Source organism: Triturus cristatus, chromosome 2_1 (assembly GCF_964204655.1).
Source record: "Triturus cristatus chromosome 2_1, aTriCri1.1, whole genome shotgun sequence".
Taxonomy (NCBI): Eukaryota; Metazoa; Chordata; class Amphibia; order Caudata; family Salamandridae; genus Triturus; species Triturus cristatus.
The window spans coordinates 459,247,786-459,268,742 of record NC_140581.1 but is presented as its reverse complement, the minus strand read 5'-3'; the positions used below and the strand labels follow the sequence as shown (position 1 = coordinate 459,268,742).

General features: G+C 47.1%; 1 protein-coding gene across 4 annotated transcripts in view; it reads left to right on the top strand.

Moving 5' to 3' along the window:
* AGGF1 (angiogenic factor with G-patch and FHA domains 1) overlaps positions 1-20,957 on the top strand; it is a 499,672-nt gene that overhangs the window by 451,244 nt on the left and 27,471 nt on the right. For all 4 annotated transcript variants that reach the window (XM_085632277.1, XM_085632275.1, XM_085632276.1 and 1 more), the window contains one exon: positions 14,127-14,254. In XM_085632277.1, coding sequence (XP_085488403.1) covers positions 14,127-14,254 — 128 coding nt within the window. The remainder of the gene's footprint in view (positions 1-14,126; positions 14,255-20,957) is intronic.

The following is a 20,957-nucleotide window of genomic DNA, read 5'->3' as shown; positions in this document are numbered from 1 at the left end:
TCGGTCTCTTCGGCCATCTCCCTGTGGGAGGCTTTCAAGGTAGTCCTTAGAGGGGAGGCCCTCTCCTTTATCTCCCATGCCCGGCGGCGCGAGCGGGAGGAGGTGACCCGGGTAGAGGCCGAGATTGCAGAACTGGAGGGTGCCCTGGGAAGCGGGGTAACAGACGACAAGTTGCATGTTCTACACCTAAAGCAGGCGGCCTATCGGGCCCTCGTCACGGAGGCGGCCAGGGGCCTCAGTAGAGAGCAGCAGGGGCGATTGTATGATGTGGGTGATAAGGCTGGCAAATTGATTGCGTGGTTGGATAAGAGGGAGAGAGCGAGCCGTGTGGTGCCTTTGATTGAGAGTGTTGATGGTGCGTGTGTCACTGAGCCGGAAGCCATTGTCTCCTGCTTCGCGGATTATTTCCGCGAAGTCTACTCCCCGGTTTCCCCCTGCTCGGAGGCAGACTCCCATGCCCTGCTTCGGGACATCGCACTGCCCTCCCTAACGGTGGAGGACAGGGATTCGCTGGACGCCCCTCCCACCTCGGACGAAATTGCCTTGGCTATTCGCTCGGTTGCATCCGGCAAGGCCATGGGCCCCAATGGTATTCCCATCGAGCTCTACAAGCTACGCCCGGATGTGTTGGCGCCCCACCTGCGCGCGATGTTCCTGGCGGCCCACTCGCGGGGTTCCCTCCCGCCGGACCAGCGTCTAGCCACAATTGTGGTGATCCACAAGGAGGGGAGGCCCCGTGAACGGGTCACATCCTATAGGCCGATTTCGCTTTTGAACGCGGAGCCCAAAATCCTCGCCAAGGTGTTGGCCAACAGGTTGGTTGGCGTGGTGGGCGATTTGGTCCACCAAGACCAATCTGGCTTTATACCGCACCGTAACACGGCGCTCAACCTGCGGCGCTTGCACGGGGTGCTCGCGCGTGTCCCATTTGTGCGGGAGCCGGCCATCTTGGCGTCCTTGGACGCCACCATGGCGTTTGATACGCTTGAATGGCCATACATCTGGGCGATGCTGGCAAAATTCGGGTTTGGCCCGGGTTTCATTAGCTGGGTCAAATTGCTATATTCGGGCCCATTGGCGCAGGTGGTAGTGAATGGGCGAGTCTCGGCCCCATTCGCGCTGGGGAGGGGTACGCGACAGGGCTGCCCCCTGTCGCCTCTCCTGTTTGCTCTGGCCCTGGAGCCCCTGGCGGAGTGGCTGCGGTGGCACCCTTCTATCCGTGGTCTCCGCTGGACTCCCGAGCATGAGGACCGTGTGTCCCTCTATGCTGACGATATCCTTCTGTATCTCGCCTCCCCGCGTAAATCACTGATCGTCCTGGTTGATGTTTTGCGTTCATTCGCAACTCAGGCCTGGTCATCAACTGGGCGAAATCCTGTGTATATGTGCTTTCCGGGGAGGCTCCGGCCTTACCACGGGACTGTCCGATCCAGATTGCCTCCCAAGGTTTTCGGTACCTGGGTATCTATATCACTCTTGACCCGGAGGCCCGCTATGAGCGGAATTTGTTACCCCCCCTCCGGCGTTTGAGGGAGGACGTGGTGCGCTGGCGGCGTCTGCCGCTCTCGCCGCTCGGCCGAGCGGCCTTGTTTAAAATGATGTCCCTGCCACGCTTCCTCTACGCCCTCCAGAATACTATGGACTTGGTCCCGGCACGCTATTTCCGTGAGGTGGAGGGCCTCCAGCGGCGCCTGTTCTGGGACGGGAGGCCGCGCATTGCTCTGGCTAAATTGACGCTCCCGTGGTACGATGGGGGGGTCGCCCTCCCTGACATTAAACGGTATTACTGGGCCTCCCAACTAGCTGCAATTAATCATGGCCTTTACGGGCCCGCCTTGAACCCGGCATTTGAGATGGATAAGATGCTCCTGCCCGGTGGCGATTATAATCGAGCGCTCTACTCTGGCGCGCCCGACTCCCGTCTGACGGGGCCGACGCGTGTCATGGTGCGTGTCTGGCACGCGGCTAATGCAGCTATGGGGTGGAAGGACCGTTTGACCCGGGCGTCACCGCTATATGCGTCTGAGAGGTTGGGCTCCCTGTGGACATCGAAGGGCTTCGAGAAGTGGGACACGATCGGAATCAGCACAGTGGGAGATCTCTGGACGAGGGGGGGATTCAAAACTTTTGAGACGCTGCAGGCGGAGTTCCAGCTGCAGGGCAGTGAGTACTTTCGGTACCTACAGGTCCGGCATGCGCTGGGCTCCGTCTTCCCGGATGTCGCATCCATTCCGGAGTCTTCCCCCCTGGAGGACAGAGTCCTAGATGGCCATGTCCCGGACAGTACGATCTCCCTCATATACAAAAAACTGATCAACGATAGATCGTGCCTGCTGACTAATCTCCGCGAGGCTTGGGTTGCCGACGGGCTGGAGCTGGACGATGAGGATTGGATTTCCGCGGTGGCCTCTCCGAAAGAGGTGGCCATCCCGGCTCGCCTTCGTTTCGTCCAGCTCAAGATCCTTCACCGGGTTTACGTGACGGGGCCAAGGCTTCTGCGTATGGGTTTTGCTGGTGACGGAATGTGTAAGCGTGGCTGTGGTGCGTTGGCGACTTTCATGCATATACTGTGGGAGTGCCCGAAGGTGGAGCGATTCTGGCGTGGTGTGCTTGAGGTCCTGCGTGTGGTGACGCGTGTTGCGCTGCTGCCTGAAGCGAGGAGATGCTTGCTGAATGTATGGGAACCGAATGACTATTCGGTCCCGCAGACGCGGTGGGTGACTCTGGGATACATGATAGCCAAGCGCGACATTGCTCAATTGTGGGGATCCCAGAGGCCCCCTGCGGTGTCGGCCTGGAAAGAGCATATGGATTGGTGTATGTTTCGTGAAAAGGTGGTGTATGTGGCGAGAGGTAAGCCTGGGGCGTGGGTGAAACTCTGGGGCCCCTGGAACGCCTACCGCGGGGGTATTTGTGAGCCACCACTGCTACCGGCTGCCTCGCCTGCTCCGTCTCCCTAGACGGCCCCCCTCCCTCAGCCGCGGGCGCGCGGTCCCCCAGTCCCTGATCTATTCCCATTCCCCTCTCCAGAGTTCTGCTGCTGGTTTGGATCCCCCACTTATGGAGCACGTGCTGTTATTTTGGATCGCGGGTTGCCTTGCGGGTGTGGTTTTTTGGTGTTGTTTTGTTTCAAGAAAAGGGAACCGTACTGTGGGCTTGGAGCTGTGTGGCCTGCGCCATTGATTACTCCTGTTTCACTGCTCTGCACTGCCTAGAGACTTTTACTGTAAGTGTGCAATATGTTTTTGTCATTCTAGCGGCCGGCCGGATGGTTGTAGGCCCATACCTGTAACTTTTACGAACTGCAATAAACGGTTTCAAAAAAAAAAAAAAAAATAAATAAATAAATAAAGTCAGCAGTGAAACTCTGAGCACTGCAATTAATCAAAATGTCGGCATCCGTCCTGAACTGGGGGCTCTGGCCTTAGCTGCCTTTGTTGTGTGTAGGGAAGGTGGTATGCTCAAACCCAAAGTAACGATTGAACAAGAGCCCAGCAGACGAGATAGGAAAGAAAGTGTTTACGGGGGGCAACAGAGAGTCTAGAAAAGAGGAGGAAGAAGACAGACCAGACAGACGGGTGAGACATAGAGAGAAAAAGACATCTGTGCGTGTGTGGGGAGATGATGGAGGAATAAATATAAACTAGTCTGGGAGAGGGAGAGACAGATGAGAAGTGGTGAAAGATACAGGTGAATAATAGACTGTAGAGAAGAGATGATAGGTGTGTCTGGTAGACACAGAAAAGACTGCTTTGAGAGACAGAAATAGAGGGTGAGACAGGTCTGACAAATGTGATTAAGAGACAGTCTAGAAATAGACAGTCAATAGTGAGAAATAGACAGTCGATAGTGTAAAATAGAGACATCTGAGAGAAAGGCAAGAGATAGGTGAGAAAGACGGTTTAAAGGTACAAAGCGGAAAAGTAGGAGACAGGATTACAAGAAGCAGTGGCACGAGAGAACTCACAGAGAGACCGAGAGAAATAGGGATACAAGTGAAGGAGAAAATGGACTGATGTGACAAACACAATAGAAAGAAATGCTGAGAGTTGAGGAAATGTACACATAGACATCTCTTAGGGGTTGCAATGGGCCACAGTTGTGACTCCTGGATTGTCCTTTGGAACTCATCGTAATTCTTTTGCTGTCCCATGGCAAGAACACTGGGGCAATCACACTTTTAGACATCAGGTCTCCTGCCTTCCTGTTTTGTGCCCATTTTTAGGTCGAGCCTAGCGCTGCAGCGCATGCGCTGCTCGCTCTGCGAGGCATGCTGTAGTACGGTATGTTTTAGAAGTGTAGTGGAAGCCCCGCTCATATTTTTCATTGGCTGGTGGCATTGTCTTTGGTAAACGCTGGCTTCCGATTGATAATGAGGTTTCTTAGTCCCTCCTTGTTACCACCCTGTCTCCTTTTGTGACCGCCCATCAGGACTGGATCTTTTACTTGCGGCGTTACACTGTCTCCTTCATTAGTCGGTAAGCACTCTTTTTTTGTTCATTCGGCTTTGGCAAGGGCGCCCGCGCTTCATGGGCCGCCATATAGATAACTTAAGTATGCACGGGCGCCACGCTAAAGCACAGCCCCCACTTTATTTTTTATTGTCTACTGCTTCTTTTCTATTTATTTACTTTGTTTTCACGTTGGCGGCACACGCGCTTTACCTTTAGCCAGGTTAAGCTAAAGCGCGGGTGCCGCAATTGTTGAAAAAGTAAAGAAATAGATTTTTTTTTCTATTTCTTTACTTTTTTAGCAATCGCGGAACCCACGCTTTATTTTAACATGGTTAAAGGTAAAGGGCGGGTGCCGCGATTGTAGCAGAAGTAAACAAATAGAAAAAAAGAGTGGCCTGCCATATTTTCTATTTGCTAACTTCTGTTTACAATTCCATAGGTTACAAACTCGCAATTGTGACACCTATTTTTTTTGGGGGGGGGGGTGCTTTGCGGTGCATATTTTTGGGGCTTTTTTGGCCCTGTTCGTTATAATTATTTTAATTCGTGGTTGTTTTTCAAGGTTGGGTATACTGTCCTTCACAGGTTATGAACCTGCCCTTCACCAATCTTCACCCAACTCCCTCATCAGGGGCACTTGTACCAGTTGTATGATGCAATGGTACAACTACGCTGCTCCAGTATTTGTTTCCTTTGGTTTTAGGACTGGGTTACCACCGCCCTTTACTCCTACCATGGGTGCCCTCTTAACTCCCTGCCACCTGATGCTTATGCCTGGCTCCAGTCACAGGCGAGCGCTCTTTCTTGTCATCAACAGCAGGTACAAACCAGTCCGAGGTGGCAGGCACTCTTCCTGGTAAGTGACAGAATGCACATGAGAAGTTTCCGAGGTACAATGTATAAAACATACAACTATCACCTTTATTTTTCTCTCAGTATTTCATTTCTGTGGTGTATTTCGAAAATGATTTTGTGGAATACTTTGGGCTACGATATAGCTTTGAAAGACGCTATGACTTCCATCAGACATAAATACAGAAACAAAACGGCGGCTTATACATGATGTAAGTGTTAAAAGTATGTTGTAACTGCTCCAAGTCAGGAATCGATATTTTCAACACTAATAACTGTTATTGGCATGGGGATCAGGACTGATCTTAAGAGTGTCTTGTTGACTAGTACAGGCGCTTTAAAAGAAAAAAATAACCACAGGAATATTAAGTCCTCAACATTTAAAAGTGACATCAGTACTCGATAGGATTTAAATCTAAACGTTTAAAATTTGCATACTGTAAAATAACTTGCCTCTTGGATATAACGTGCATATTTTTTTCACTTATTTTCTCACTTATGAAATTGCTTGAAGTCCTAAAGATTGGTTTGGGTATACAGCCAGTGTTAGGTACTGTAGTCTTCCAATAATATGTTGCTGTTCGTTGCCATTACTCAATAGGAATTAATTATTTTTATAATAGTAAATTAAAATCTGCTCGTAGTAAACCCGTTGACTGAGCTGTCATTGCATTTTTTAGCCATCAGTTGGCTACTTTGTGTCTGCAAGATGTCTCTAGATGCGGTTGGCAGTTAAAAGCCATAAAAAATCTATTTGTATGTATGTCGTAATACAGAAGTGCAAATTTCGTTTAGTCTCCAGCTCTCCATTGCAAGACTTAAACCCCCCTTTGGCCACCGCCACACGCTGTGTATGGAAATCTTTAAATCTTATTAACACTCTGGTACAGACTGTAATATGAAGCAATAATTTGGTTTGTTAACTAGGTCAATTGATTGCAATTTTTAAAGGAGTACATATTTTTACTACGTACCATCAATAAAGTGCCCAGTCTTTTGAGGGACATTTTAGCTAAAGGTTCAGAGGAAAGTATGTTGAATTTGCAGCCAGGTTATTGGTGGAAATAATACTAACCTCATATTTGGTGTTCTGATAATGTGCTGGCCGGTAACATCATATGTTGACCTAAAATGTGGAACAAGCTCTATTTTTGTTGTTACTCAGTTTTTTGTAATCATTTTGTTCTGAATGCTGTTCTTCTGCAGGTAATACGTTTTAAGGGTTTTAATCCGTTTCAGTGTAGACCTTTACACGATAATGTGAAAAACATTCAAGGGTAATTCTATTTTTCTTGTTGCATTGTGGCTTTACTCAAGAGATACTTTTTAACAAGCATTTGCAATGCAGTAGGTCTCGCATTTGCGAGAGTTTAAGCTATTGGCATTGTAAATGACAACACATAAATAAAAGGCGTTTTCATTTACAATGCCAATAGCTCAAACTCACGCAAACGCGAGACCTATTGCATTGCAAATGTTTGTTTATTATACCAATAATGAATAATAGTCTGTTACTCACTATTAGTATAATAGAATGGAGCCCCAGGAGCTGTAATGTGAGGTGCGCTGATTGCTGAGGTAAGTTAAATGAAGTGCTTTTGAATGTATGTTGTGTCTGTGCGTGCCAGTGCAAGTGCATTTGTATGTGAGTGAGAGCCTGTGTAAGTATGCAAGTGGGTCTGTTTTTATGTGTGACCATGTCTGTGTGTGTGGCAGTGAAAGTGACTGTGAGTGAGAATGAATGAGAATGAGTGTGAAGCATGTTCGAGAGAATGGAGTGTGACTGAGAATGAATGTGAGATTGAGTGGCAGGAAGTGAACGTAACTGAGTGAGAATGAATGTGTTGACGTGAGTAAGAATAAGTGAAAATAAGTAAAGGCGAGTAAGAATAAGTAGAAATTAATGTGTGCAAGAATGTAGCACTGAGTTGAGAGTAAAAGAGAATGTAAGGTAGTGAGTGCACATGAGTAAGTGTCTGAGTGAATGAGGATCAGTGAGAGTGAGTGAGAAAGAATGTGTGAGTGAGAGTAAGAATGAGTGTGAGTGAGAATTTGAGTGAGTCTGAATGAGATTGAGTGCAAATAAGTGAGTGAAAGTTAAGTGAGTAAAGATGAGTGAGTGCCAGTGAGAGAGAATGATGTTTTTGAGTGAGAATGAGTGAGTACAAGTAAGTGAACTTGAGATAGAGAAGGTGGTGCTTTGCTTGCAAGTCTGCAGTTGGCTATGGCATATTGAATGTATTTTATTTTTTATTAAACATATTCTCAGTTACAAAAAGCACTCACACGTTGACAATCTGAGCAACGGAGAGTACAGTATACTGCAATACTTCATTTTCATCCATTACAGAATTGTGGGTTTTTTTGGGCGGGGGGGAAGGGGGAGCTCTTGAGCCATGCATGAACACACAACAAAGCAACGATAAAAAGCGACAGAAATGTCAAACTCCTGGGATAATGTTTTTTTTTTTACTGTGTGGCTACCCCTGATTTGCATTAGCAGTAACAACAGCATCCATGCCTTCTACCCTTTACAACCTTAACACCTTTATTTGAAGAATTTATTAGCAATGATGAGTTCTGTTCTTTTTCACACCCATATGAATTAGTTTATTGAAAGTAACTGATATTGTTGAACCCAGCTACCTGGATTCATTTAAAAATATCATCTGTAACAGATACAGAGATGAATTTTCCATCAGAAAATGTGTGTTCGAGGCATATGAGCTGCAGAGTCACACACTGAGGATAAGATCGCCATCTGGTGTTGGGCTCGGATGATTGCAGGTTGTTGTCTTCGGAAGAAGCCTTTGGTCACGAGGTTGGTGACTCCTCCCCTGGACAACAGTGCGCATGGGCATCCACTCCATCGGCAGATTGTTTTTTTCCGCCATTGGGTTCGGATGAACTTTTTTCCGCTCCAGCAGAAAACTTCCAGCAATCGATTTAACTCTTTAATCTTCATTTCATCGACGTCGACATCAACTCGGACCGGTTCCGGAAGCGGCTGATGGACAGGACACCCTTCAAAAAATGCCCCCAGTGTGGAGCGAAGTTCCCCCACAGTGACCACCACGAGGTTTGCAACCTCTGCCTGTCGCCGGAACACAACGAGTCCACCTGTCCAGCTTGTTCCGCTTTCCGTTCGAAGAAGACCCTCCGGGACCGAAGAGCTCGACGCCATATTATGGCCAAACCAGCTCCAGAACCGGAGGACATCTTTGCTCAAGATGTTCCCGAAGACGACACCGAAGATCTCGAGATCGTGTCCGAGGCCGACGATTCCGATGACCTCATCACTCCAGGGCAGCGTGTGAGTACCACCCCCCCTGCCCCTGCCCCATCCAAAAAAGCATTGGTCAAGACTCCGCCAGCTGGGCCCAGTCGCGACCGGAAATCCTCTTCAGAAGCCCCGCCCTCGGGCCCGGCTCCGAAGACATCTAAGCCTGTGGGTGGCTCGGGCTCGAGCAAACCTCACCTGATTGTGCCTTTAACACCCTCGGCACCCAAACACCCACTGTCGGCACCGAAACAGGCTCCAAGACCGAAATCCCCTTCGGCACAGAAACGTTCCTCGGCACCGAAGTCTCCACCGGCACCGAGACGTTCTTCAACATCGATGCCTGAAAGTCCATCGGCACCGAAAACTCAGTCGGCACCGAAAACTCAGTCGGCACCGAAAACTCAGTCGGCACCGAAAACTCAGTCGGCTCCGAAAAATCCATCGGACCCGAAAAAATCATCGGCGCCGAAAACTGCGTCCCCGCCGAAAAAAGCTCATAAAGACCCGAAGCGGACATCACAGACACCACCTTCGGAGCCAGATGAACTTTTTCGACCAGATCCTACTCAGAAGCGGATCTACATTAATCCTAACACGGGACATGTGACTGCCATCCCATATAAAAAGCGGAAGCTGGACACTACACCTCCCCCAGCTCCCATACGGAAAAAGGACTGTGCTACTTCACCACTTCGTCCTTCCTCTCCTGTTTTACCTCCTAACCCGTCCCCCCCTCCTCCTCCTGATTCTCCTTTACCTTTACCTTTACCATCTCCCTATCATTCACCTCCTCCACAGGATGATAATGATGACTTAGGGGGAGGGGCGGACCCTGATTTATTTAATGATCCTGTTGATCCAAACGACCCTTTTACGTTCCCAGACCCAGCACCCATGGATGACTGGTCTTATCCTATACCTGACATGCCTGACCCCACTACCTACCCCTCCAAGCCCTCCCCTCCTGATGACCACCTAGGGTTCGGCCAACTTATAAATAGGGCAGCATCATTCCACGGCGTTACAATGCACACAGACGCCCTTGAAGAGGACTTTCTCCTTGATACCTTTGAGCAGTCACAAAAGACTGTTCACATACTGCCCATGATCAAAGGGGTTATAAAGCATGCTACTGAAGTCTTTAAGGACCCTGTTCGAGCTAGGGTTCTCAACCCACGCATCGAAAAAAAGTACCGACCAGCCCCGCAAGACCCTGCATACATTAAGGCCCAGCTCCCTTTAGACTCCCTAGTCGTATCAAATGCCAGGAAGCGCGCTAACTCACAGACAACTGGAGAAACGCCTCCCCCAGACAAAGAGTCTAAGCTTTTAGAAGCATCGGGCAAACGGGTCGCCGCGCAGGCGGCTAACCATTGGCGTATTGCGAATACCCAGGCCCTGTTAGCCAGGTATGATAGAGCGCATTATGACCAACTTGAGGACCTTATGCAACATCTGCCTGAACCTTTTAAGTCCCAGGCCTCTGACCTCATCCAAGAAGGCAAATTAATATCTAATGCCTCCATTAAATGCGCCTTAGATGCAGCGGACACTGCTTCTAGAGCGGTCAATACTAGCGTCTTACTCAGACGACATGCCTGGCTCCGTATTTCCGGTTTTAAACCGGAGGTTCAAACCGCAATTCTAGCTCAACCTTTCAACCAAGAGCAGCTATTTGGCCCTGCAGTAGATACTGCATTGGAAAAAATGAAAAAGGATAATGAAACTGCCAAGTCTATGGGAGCACTGCAGTCTCATCAAAACCGGGGTTCCTTTCGTCGCTCCTTTTATAGAGGAGGCTCCAAAAACACTTCAACTGAGACCACGTCCACCTTTAAAAATTCTGGACAAACATCCCCTAACAGAGGTTATTTCCGGGGAGGTTATAGGGGAAACAATAACAAAGGTCGAGGGCGGGGCAACAACAACAACACCCGCACCTCACCAGCCACCAAACAGTGACTTGCCACCACTCCCCCCAGACCATTCCACTCCGGTCGGGGGGCGACTCCAACAATTCCTGCCTGTCTGGACTTCCATCACCACAGACAGGTGGGTAAGACAAATTATCCAGTCTGGCTACTGCCTCGAACTCATACAATCCCCCCCAAACATACCGCCCAAACAACGTCCAATGTCCTCGCATCATCTCTCTCTCCTCAAACAAGAAGTTCAATCCCTGTTACAAAAACATGCGATAGAACCAGCCCCCCTTCAACATCAGGGAAAAGGGGTATATTCTCTATACTTCCTCATTCCCAAAAAGGACAAAACACTAAGGCCCATACTGGATCTCAGACTACTAAACCAGTATATACATTCGGATCATTTTCACATGACCACTCTCCAACAAGTCCTCCCACTTTTACAACAGGGAGACTTCCTCGCCACATTGGACCTCAAGGACGCATACTTTCACATCCCTATGCATCCCGCTCACAGAAAATATCTACGATTTGTGGTAGATGGGCAACACTATCAATTTACAGTTCTCCCATTCGGAGTAACAACAGCACCCAGAGTGTTCACCAAGTGCCTAGCAGTCGTGGCAGCGCATCTCAGAAGACAACAGATCCATGTCTTCCCCTATCTGGACGATTGGCTCATAAAAGCCAATACATACCAAAAATGCGTTCTCCACACTCATCGCACGATTCAAACTCTCCACGATTTGGGATTCACTATCAACTACCCCAAATCCCACCTACAACCTTCCCACTTACATCAGTATCTAGGAGCAACCATAGATACATCCAAAGCCATTGCCTATCCCAGCACAGCCAGGATAGCCAGTATACAAAATCTCATCTCTCAATTTCAAACTCATCCATCTCTTCCAGCAAGAGTGTTCATGCAGCTCCTAGGCATGATGGCGTCATGCATCTCCATAGTCCCACACGCACGACTTCAAATGCGTCCCTTACAGGAATGCTTAGCACAACAGTGGAACCAAGCTCACGGACAACTTACCGATCTGGTGTTGGTGGACAGTCGCTCACTTCGATCACTGAAATGGTGGAACACCATCAACCTGTCCAAAGGGAGACCGTTCTTAGAGCCTCTTCCACAAGTTGTGCTAACTACAGACGCATCTCTCACGGGGTGGGGAGCCCACCTCCTTCACCATACCACTCAGGGCAGATGGACCAGCCAACAAAAACTGCTCCACATCAACCACCTGGAACTCTTAGCAGTGTTCCTAGCACTAAAATCCTTTCAAATTCACCTAAAGAACAAAACTGTCCTCATACGCACAGACAACATGACGACAATGTATTATATACAGAAACAGGGAGGGACACACTCTCTCCAACTGTCCCAACTGGCACAGCAAATCTGGAGATGGGCAATTCCCCAAAACATCTACCTGTTAGCAGAACATCTCCCAGGGATCCACAATCAAGTGGCCGACCTCCTAAGTCGCCACACACAACAGATCCACGAATGGGAACTACACCCCAAGGTTCTACTCCCCTTCTTCCAAAAGTGGGGACAACCAGACATAGACCTGTTCGCCACTCCCGAAAACACAAAATGCCCAACCTTCGCCGCCAGGTTTCCACACCCACAGTCGAAGGGCAATGCCCTATGGATGAACTGGTCAGGCAGATTTGCGTACGCCTTTCCGCCTCTCCCACTAGTTCCATTTGTGGTACGCAAACTGAAACAACAGTCACTAACACTAATACTAGTGGCTCCCACTTGGGCACGTCAACCGTGGTTCACCACGCTTCTAGAACTATCCTTAGTTCCACATCAAAGGCTACGCCTCTCCCCGGATCTATTAACCCAGAACCATGGAGAAATCAGACACCCAGATCCTCAAACACTGAACCTAGCGATCTGGCTCCTGAGGTCTTAGAGTTCGGTTACCTCAATCTCCCTCCAGACTGTATGAATATCATAAAGGAAGCCAGACGACCTACTACTAGAGCGTGTTATGCCGCTAAATGGAAACGATTTGCCATCTACTGCGCTAATAATGACATACATCCATTGAATGCTTCCATCCAAAACATCATTTGCTATCTACTACACTTGCAAAGATGCAATCTAGCGTATTCCTCTATACGTTTACACCTAGCAGCCTTGGCAGCCTACTTACAAAATAGGCAACACCTGTCCCTTTTTAAGGTACCAGCCATCAAAGCGTTTATGGAAGGCCTCAAAAGAATTCTTCCCCCAAGATTGCCACCTGCACCAGTGTGGAATCTCAATGTGGTTCTAACAAGACTCATGGGTCCCCCATTTGAACCTATGCACAAATGTGAATTGCAATTCCTAACATGGAAGGTAGCCTTCCTTATCGCAATCACTTCCCTGCGCAGAGTAAGTGAAATACAAGCCCTTACACTTGAGGAACCTTTCTTACAACTACACCGTAACAAAGTGGTTCTTAGGACAAACCCTAAATTTCTTCCAAAAGTGATTTCCCCTTTCCACCTTAACCAATCAATAGAACTACCGGTCTTCTTCCCAAATCCAGACTCGGTAGCTGAAAGGGCCCTACATACCTTAGACGTTAAAAGAGCCTTGCTTTATTACATCGACAGGACAAAACCTTTTCGAAAGACAAAACAACTCTTTGTTGCTTTCGCGCCACCACACAAAGGCAACCCGATCTCCAAATCAGGAATAGCCCGGTGGATAGTTAAATGCATCCAAATATGCTACCTCAAGGCTAAACGTACACTTACAGTTCCCCCTAGGGCGCACTCCACGCGTAAAATAGGGGCTTCTATGGCCTTCTTAGGCAATATTCCCTTAGAAGACATTTGCAAGGCAGCCACATGGTCTACCACGCATACCTTCACTAAACACTATTGTGTTGACGTGCAGGCCAAACAACAGGCCTCCGTGGGCCAGGCTGTCCTAAAAACTTTATTTCAAGCTGCTGCAACGGATACAGGCGACCACCGCTAAGGGGAGCACTGCTGTATAATCTATCCTCAGTGTGTGATCTGCAGCTCATATGCCTCGAACGGAATATGCTACTTACCAGTATGCATCTGTTCTTGGCATGTAGAGCTGCAGAGTCACACACGCCCGCCCGCCTCCCCGGGACCTGTATCTGTTCCAGCATCCGTCTTACTTAGACATTACACATGGACATCCTTTCTTTCTTTCTATATACTCCATCTTTTCCCATCATGGCGAAAAACAATCTGCCGATGGAGTGGATGCCCATGCGCACTGTTGTCCAGGGGAGGAGTCACCAACCTCGTGACCAAAGGCTTCTTCCGAAGACAACAACAACCTGCAATCATCCGAGCCCAACACCAGATGGCGATCTTATCCTCAGTGTGTGACTCTGCAGCTCTACATGCCAAGAACAGATGCATACTGGTAAGTAGCATATTCCCTACTGGAAGTGTTTAGAAGTGCACTATTATCACACATAGAACATAAGCTTCATGAAGTAATGAGTACGTAGTCATGGGTATTGTGCCTTCAGAGGATAGACAGAGAGATTTTATCAATCTTTTGGAGTTTGAGTGTGGTTTGAAATACGATTATCTTTCTTTTTATTTGAAAAGAATTGTGACTACGAGGAAAACCAAGCTCTGAAGAATCTGAACTACAGAGACCGTGCAGGAAAAAGGAGACGGACAGTAGGAAGTGAAGGCACATTTCAAAGGGATGATGCTCCAGCTTCTGTTCACATGTACGTATATACAGATCATTACTCTTCACTCCATTGGCATACCCATTTAATTCAGGCATGTATGAAATACCTGTGTTAAATATTCGTGAACAGTATATGTACATAATCATTTTGACTTAACAAAGAAAATATCCCCAAAGATGGATACAAGCCAAAACTTTAAGTCTTTGGTTTACTTCCATGGTTCCGAGGTGGAGACAGTTATAAAACTGGCTATGAACAAGAGTTTTCATCCCGACATACCCCGTGCCGGGGGATCATTCAGCCATCATGACTGATTTCAGTTCAGGTAGAGGAAGCTGCCTGAAGCAATCACGAGGTGGTACGGATCAGCATGGAGGAGCATGTCCTGTTACAGTGGCGGCTGGTGACATTTGAAACTGGTAAGGCGTAAAAATAATTGTCGTACTTCACTGTGGGGAGCAAGCATGGCGAGCGAGCATGAACCGCCTACGGGGGGTTCAGGAGGGTTCTCCCTCTGAGAAAATTTGAAAAAAGAGTGGCCAAATGGTGCATTTTCAAGCAAACCAGAAGGTGTGAAGAGCAGCTCAGTCAATACTTCTGTTTAGAGTTTTGGGAGTTAAGAAACCTTATAGAAGTTTGACACATAATGACAATACTCTGGGAATATGGAACTAAAATGAACAACAATTTACTGGTACCGCAGTAGCACAACTATTCTTAATCATACTGGATAGAACCACAAGCTAACATGTACAATACCATGATTGACAGGGTGATGAATTTACATGGACACTAGCGCTTAGTATGTGCTTGCACTTATTAGAACTGGTTTTTACCTTCCCAACATACACATGCATCAATACTAAAGAGGAACAAGCAGTCATCAATATTGGGGCAATTCTGACTTCCCTCATTGTCATGGCCCCTACTCAACATTGTGAAATGTGTGTTCCTTTTTATGGGGTATTTAATGAAAATTAAGTAGTTTTTCTTTGCTGCACCCGGAGTTTGAGTAACTTTGTCAGTGTCAAGCACTAAGTGGCTACTACACTAGTTATTCTCATTCACGCCTGACTATCACCATGGAAACATAACAGTGTGCCTTTCTCCGAGTTTAAACTGTAGGGGAGTGCCCATTCCAGCGACCGAGGGTGGTGCGTGTGTATTTAATAGCAGTGATGCAATGCTTTCTTTGCAGCAACAAATAATGGATGGAATGTTGAATAAATCAGACATTCTTCCCCAGTCGAGAGATCTGGGTTTGATCCATCGTTCTTTTGCTCACTACGCCACCTCAGTTTGGACCCAGCCTTATGAAAATCAGTCTTTACCCTGCTCCTCATGGAAACAGTCCAGCCCGAACTGCCAAGCTGGGTCCTCCCTGGACCGGAAACAAGCATCCTGGGACCAGTTTCAGGGTATATCACCCCTCATCAGCCAGGCTAGCTTGAATCCAGTGGCACAGCAAGCAAGGGACCCACATCTGGACATGCCCATCCCACTTAGGGGTTAAAGTGCTGCAGCAACAAATGATGGCTAGAATTCTGAATAAATCAAACATTCTCCCCCAGTCAAGAAATCTGGGTTAAATCCATCATTCTTTTTCTCACTATGCCACCCCAGTTTGGACCCAGCCTATGCAAATCAGTGATGAGTTATAGGAAATTGTTTACTAATCAGGCCATGAGAGAAAAGGTTCTAGCAGTGACAGTAATAGTTTGCATACACCTACAAGCTGGGTTGTGCCCTAATACACAAATGACAATAGTAATCTCAAAGAACCATGTTTTACAGACTTGCGTGTAGATAGGTACAGTAATAATTCTGTGGCCGATTCTAGTTAAATCCATATCTGCAGAAATTAAGGCAGCTGTGACAGATGGCAGGGTTTACTTTCTTTTGATGTTGATCTGGGATTACCACAACAACCTCTTGTACACTCTTTTCAGCTTACCATGTCAGGCACTATGTAAATGAAAGAGGGCAGTGGTAGTTATCCTGTCCTTATTTTGGCACAGACCTTCACAGTTTTGTTTTTATGACTTCATATATGTATGCCTTGAAGAAATGCATTGCTTTACTGGCGAAAACATGTTTCACCTGGATCTGTTACAGGCGCAAAGTAGGCAAAAAGAACGTTGTGTTCTACATCTATCTCAATATTGTATTATATTGGATGTTTGCTTACTGTTTTTTATACTAGACTAATCAGAACACGTCTGTTATTTGTTCCTGTGCCAACCTTGTAACATATGCCAAGAATCCACACAAATAATATTTGATGCATAAGGCATCAAACACATAACATATACAAAGCACTTGCAATTCACAGAACGGGCCCATTGCTCATCCTGAACAACATCTGAACCGGAAACATTCTTTTGTGCTTTCTGCGCATTTCATAGCTGTAAACATCTCCCGCTCAAGATGAGTGAGCACCTCTAAGCTCCTGCAAGCTGAGAGGCGATTTTATCTAGAATGCAGAACTGCCACATTTTCAAAACCATGGCTGAGACATACGGTTGAGGCCATATTCCTTTTGGTGAGAATCTTTCTAAAGGCACGCACACATCAACATTTCTAGGACTATGTCCACTCTTGATGACTTTAGCTTCCGTTTTACACCATAACATTTGACCTCTGACCTTCAGAAATAAAAGAGAGATCACATTTCAAAAGATTTCTCTCAAGCGCCAAGCCTCCTCCGTTTCACATTCTACCAATCTGCCCCCTATTATGCACGTTGAAATAAATAAAGGCTGTAACTTAATCTGTATTTTCAGTAGCTTATTACAAGGGGATCGTAATAATCTCAAATTATAATGTAATCGTTTTTGGAAATTATGTGGATAAAACAAAATAGCACATCCGTTGTCTTTAGGCGGTTATAAGTCAGAACAATGATGTGTTTCAGGCCTCTACACCCCCTCTTGCATCTTCACGTATCACAGCCTGCAGAATATCTAAATTGACTAAAAACACAATATGTGGAGATTTGTGTAACCCGAGTGGCACATGCTCCGTTCTACCCAGCCAAGCCTTTCATCCTTCTGATGTCGATAAACTAACTGCGCATCAATAAAAAAATAAAATCGGTCATAGCATTATGATTCTTTAATGTGCTATGCCCTTAAATGCTCTATAAAGCCTGAACACTTATTACTGTTCCAAGTGTTAACGTTAGTGCTGTAGCTACCCAATCCTCCTAGCAGCAGCTCCTGGAGTGCACGTCCTCAATACGCACATACCTGTCAGTAAAGAGCCAGCCAGGGACAGGTGCACCAAAGCGTTGATGAAGAGGAGGCAGCCCGTGCGGGCCAAGCGGCCCTTGGCGGGGGACGAGAGCTGCATTCTGCCCCTGGAGGGAACGATGAGCAGGGGGCTGGGAGCGGAGCTGCGGGGCATGGTGCACGGGTCCGGTGCAGGCAGTAATCCAACGAGCCCTTTGTGCTGATGTGGGGTCAGGTAAATTGAGCAACCTAGCACTTACAGGGCTCCGCTCTGTAGACAGTCCACCTGCTGCCCCAGTGCAGGGAATGCAGCTCCTTGAGCACCAGACACCAGAGCATCCCTAAGGCGAAAGCACGGTCGCTGCTGGCGATCCACAGTCCAGAAGTGCAGAGCACACTGGGCGAAGCTCTGGACACCCAACCTCTGTGCCTTCAGATCAGCAGAGACAACACTTAAAACTCTGACACTGTACGGAGTACCGACGTCAGTGCACACCAGTATGTATAGACTTTGGCCCTGGGAGGAGACGTTTACTAAATCTAAGTCGCGGCCGTATGGGTTTGCGCGGGGGGAGGGAAGTGGCCAGTGGGACGGTAATCTTTCTTTATATAACATTTTTTTAAACTTACCTTCCTCGAGTTCCACGACCGCATGACGCGCCGCCGCCTCAGCTCCTTGCCTCCTGCTGCTCCTGACCGTTGTAGGCAGCCTCCCTCCTCCAGCTCCCCTATGCCAATCACAACGCTGCAATGGCATCGTTGTGATTGGCGAGGTGCAACGCAGAGCGCCCCAGCCAGGCCATTTTCTCTATGTAGGCTGCATGCAGCAGCCTACATAGAGAAAAAGGGAGAGTGCCCATGACTGGGTTGGTTGGCCCTGGGGCCGACCAAACAATACCCACAACAGTGGGTTAAGCCATTCCCCCGCCCGCCCACAACCAGGCACCAGGCACTTCTGCTTTCTCGCAGTGCGAGAAGGCAGAAACATATAATGGTAATTTTACCATTTTATGTTTCTGCCTTCTCGCACTGCGAGAAAGCAGTGGGGCGACGCCCCCACACCCCAATAAAGAAGCCACCACTGTGACCTGTTATGAAGACCGTTATTGTTGGGTAACATTACACATTTTACAGATTTGTGAAGCATAGAGAAGTGCTCACTTTTCAATAAGAAGAGAGATGTGAATGGAGTGCATCTACAAAGGTCTGACATCTTGGACTAGGACATGCCTCTACAATAAGCAAGGTCAAGACTGATTTGCATATGGCTGAGTCCAAACTGGGGTGGTGTAGTCAGATAAAGAACGATTGATTTAACCCAGATCTTTTGAATGGGGGTGAATGTTTGATTTATTCAGCATTCCGTCCATCATTCGCTGCCACAGTGGGATGAGACTGATGTTGGTGACAGATCTGCTTCTTGTTTGCTTCTGTTAACTCGAGCTTGACCATGTCACAAAGACCTGCATCGAGTCCCACGCCATGCCCCCCAACCTGCAAAGCCTCAACAGTCTTGTTCTTGAGAGGAAGGTCCCGGGATCAGTCGCCAAAACTTAGATCCTCATCGCACTTGAAGTCGTCTTCAGGTAAGTCCCACAAAAAAGAAGAGCCAGAAGTCAAAGAGGTCTTCAACTTTGCCCCTTCTTTTGAAGTCTTCCGGCAAAGGAGCATTATTCAAGGCCTGGCTCTGCAGTAGAGCCTGTAGGGGATGGTGGTGGTGGTGGTGGGGGTGGAGGTAGGTAGTGTTGGGGGTTAGGAAATAAAAGAAAACGTGCCTGCTGGTCGCCGTCACCAGCCGCCGCCTCTCCTCGCGGGAACAGGAAGCCCCAGGCTTCCAGACTCCCCTGACTAATTCCGATGCTGCTGATAGCAGTGTAGTGATTGGTCTGAGCTCCTTGGTTCGTCGCTCAGAGAAGGGAAGGGAGCCTGGGCAGGTTCTTCACCCAGGCTGCAATACAGGAATACAAAAAATAAAATGATAACTTCTGTTATTATCATTTTATTTTTTCAATTGCACTGCTTTAAAACAGTGGAACAACGCTCCTCGGCCTTAGCGGAAGAGCTGCCACTGCAGGCCCAGTCATGCAGGTGGACGAACTACGGAAATCCTAAGCCAGATGCCTGACTTTGGCTCATTTTGACATCCTCTTGGACCCTTAAGCCCAAAACAAGCTGAGCTTTCATGTGGTGTCCCACATTCTATCCTCGTATGCAAACAATTAACAACAAAGGAGCGACCTTTGATGTAAAACATGCAAGAGAAAGAGGTACCCATCTAGTTGCTAGACTTCAGTGTCCTCCTTTGTTATATATAGGATGTAGTACCAACCCTCATCATGAGTCCGGTATAGTTTATATGGTCAGACAATGATTGAATAGCTTAGGGAAAGTTTCTGACCAATACCACGGGTCTTGTGTATAGATTGCTGCTGGCAGGCCACTCAGGCCGTGTGCTCCTGCCTTTTCTAATGTGCTCTTTTATTTACTTATGGTGGAATACCAAGGGGCAGAAATGGGTGGCTTCACACTTCCCTAGTAGTTTAGTGCCCATAGCCTGTTATAGTTGCCTAATGTTGGATATCCATGTTAACTGGTCCACGTTGTTACCTACTATCAGACAGTGACCTCTTTCCAGCTGATTAATGAGGCACTAGAAATCCTTCTGCGATAGATAATTTGCTAGGGATGTGTTGCATGACTTCTTATATTAATCAGCGCTGAGTTATCTCACCTCCATGAGAAGTATCTATCAGCAGAAAAAGTTACCTCTGAAACAATATTTCTGGTAAATAGTATATCTTCCTCCAGATTCCTCACTGCCTTATCTTTGATGTTAGTTCTATGCTTAATATGAACCTATGGTAGGCAAATATATTTTATGTTGTGATTGTAGCTGTCATTAATATTCTTTGCTGCTCTCTGCATACCTTGACCACACACTGTGTTTACATACAAAGACCGGTAAAATAGGTAAGGAAATGTCTTCATTAGAATAATAGATACATCCTTCAAGTCATTAAGGTCCATGTTCCTTAGGTCCAGATAGCATCCATTAAAAATTAAATAACCAAATCTGTCAACATGTGTTTTGCGATATAACTTCATCGGTGCAATAGAGCAGTGCCATTCATCTCCAAAATAAGTAAGGCGCTATGAATATAAATAGGAGGAAACAATACAAATGTATACACAATTGCATTCAATTCATCAACAATCCATTTAAGTAGAATGTAGTGATGATTGTCCATATAGTTGTCATGTAGGTAATTACCTATTACTTTATAAACATATTGAATCCAACACTGGTGAAAAATCTGATTATATATCTAAATCTGTAGATATCAGATCAACTATCATGCTTTTGTTCACAAAACAGGTAATGGTTTTGTTCTTAGATCATGGCCTACAGGATGTAAGCCCCCGGAGATCCAGGCCAGATCCCTTCAAAATCCTCCATAATCCTGTACTCAACCCACCAACTCATGCCTCATAAAAATGTTTGTCGGCAC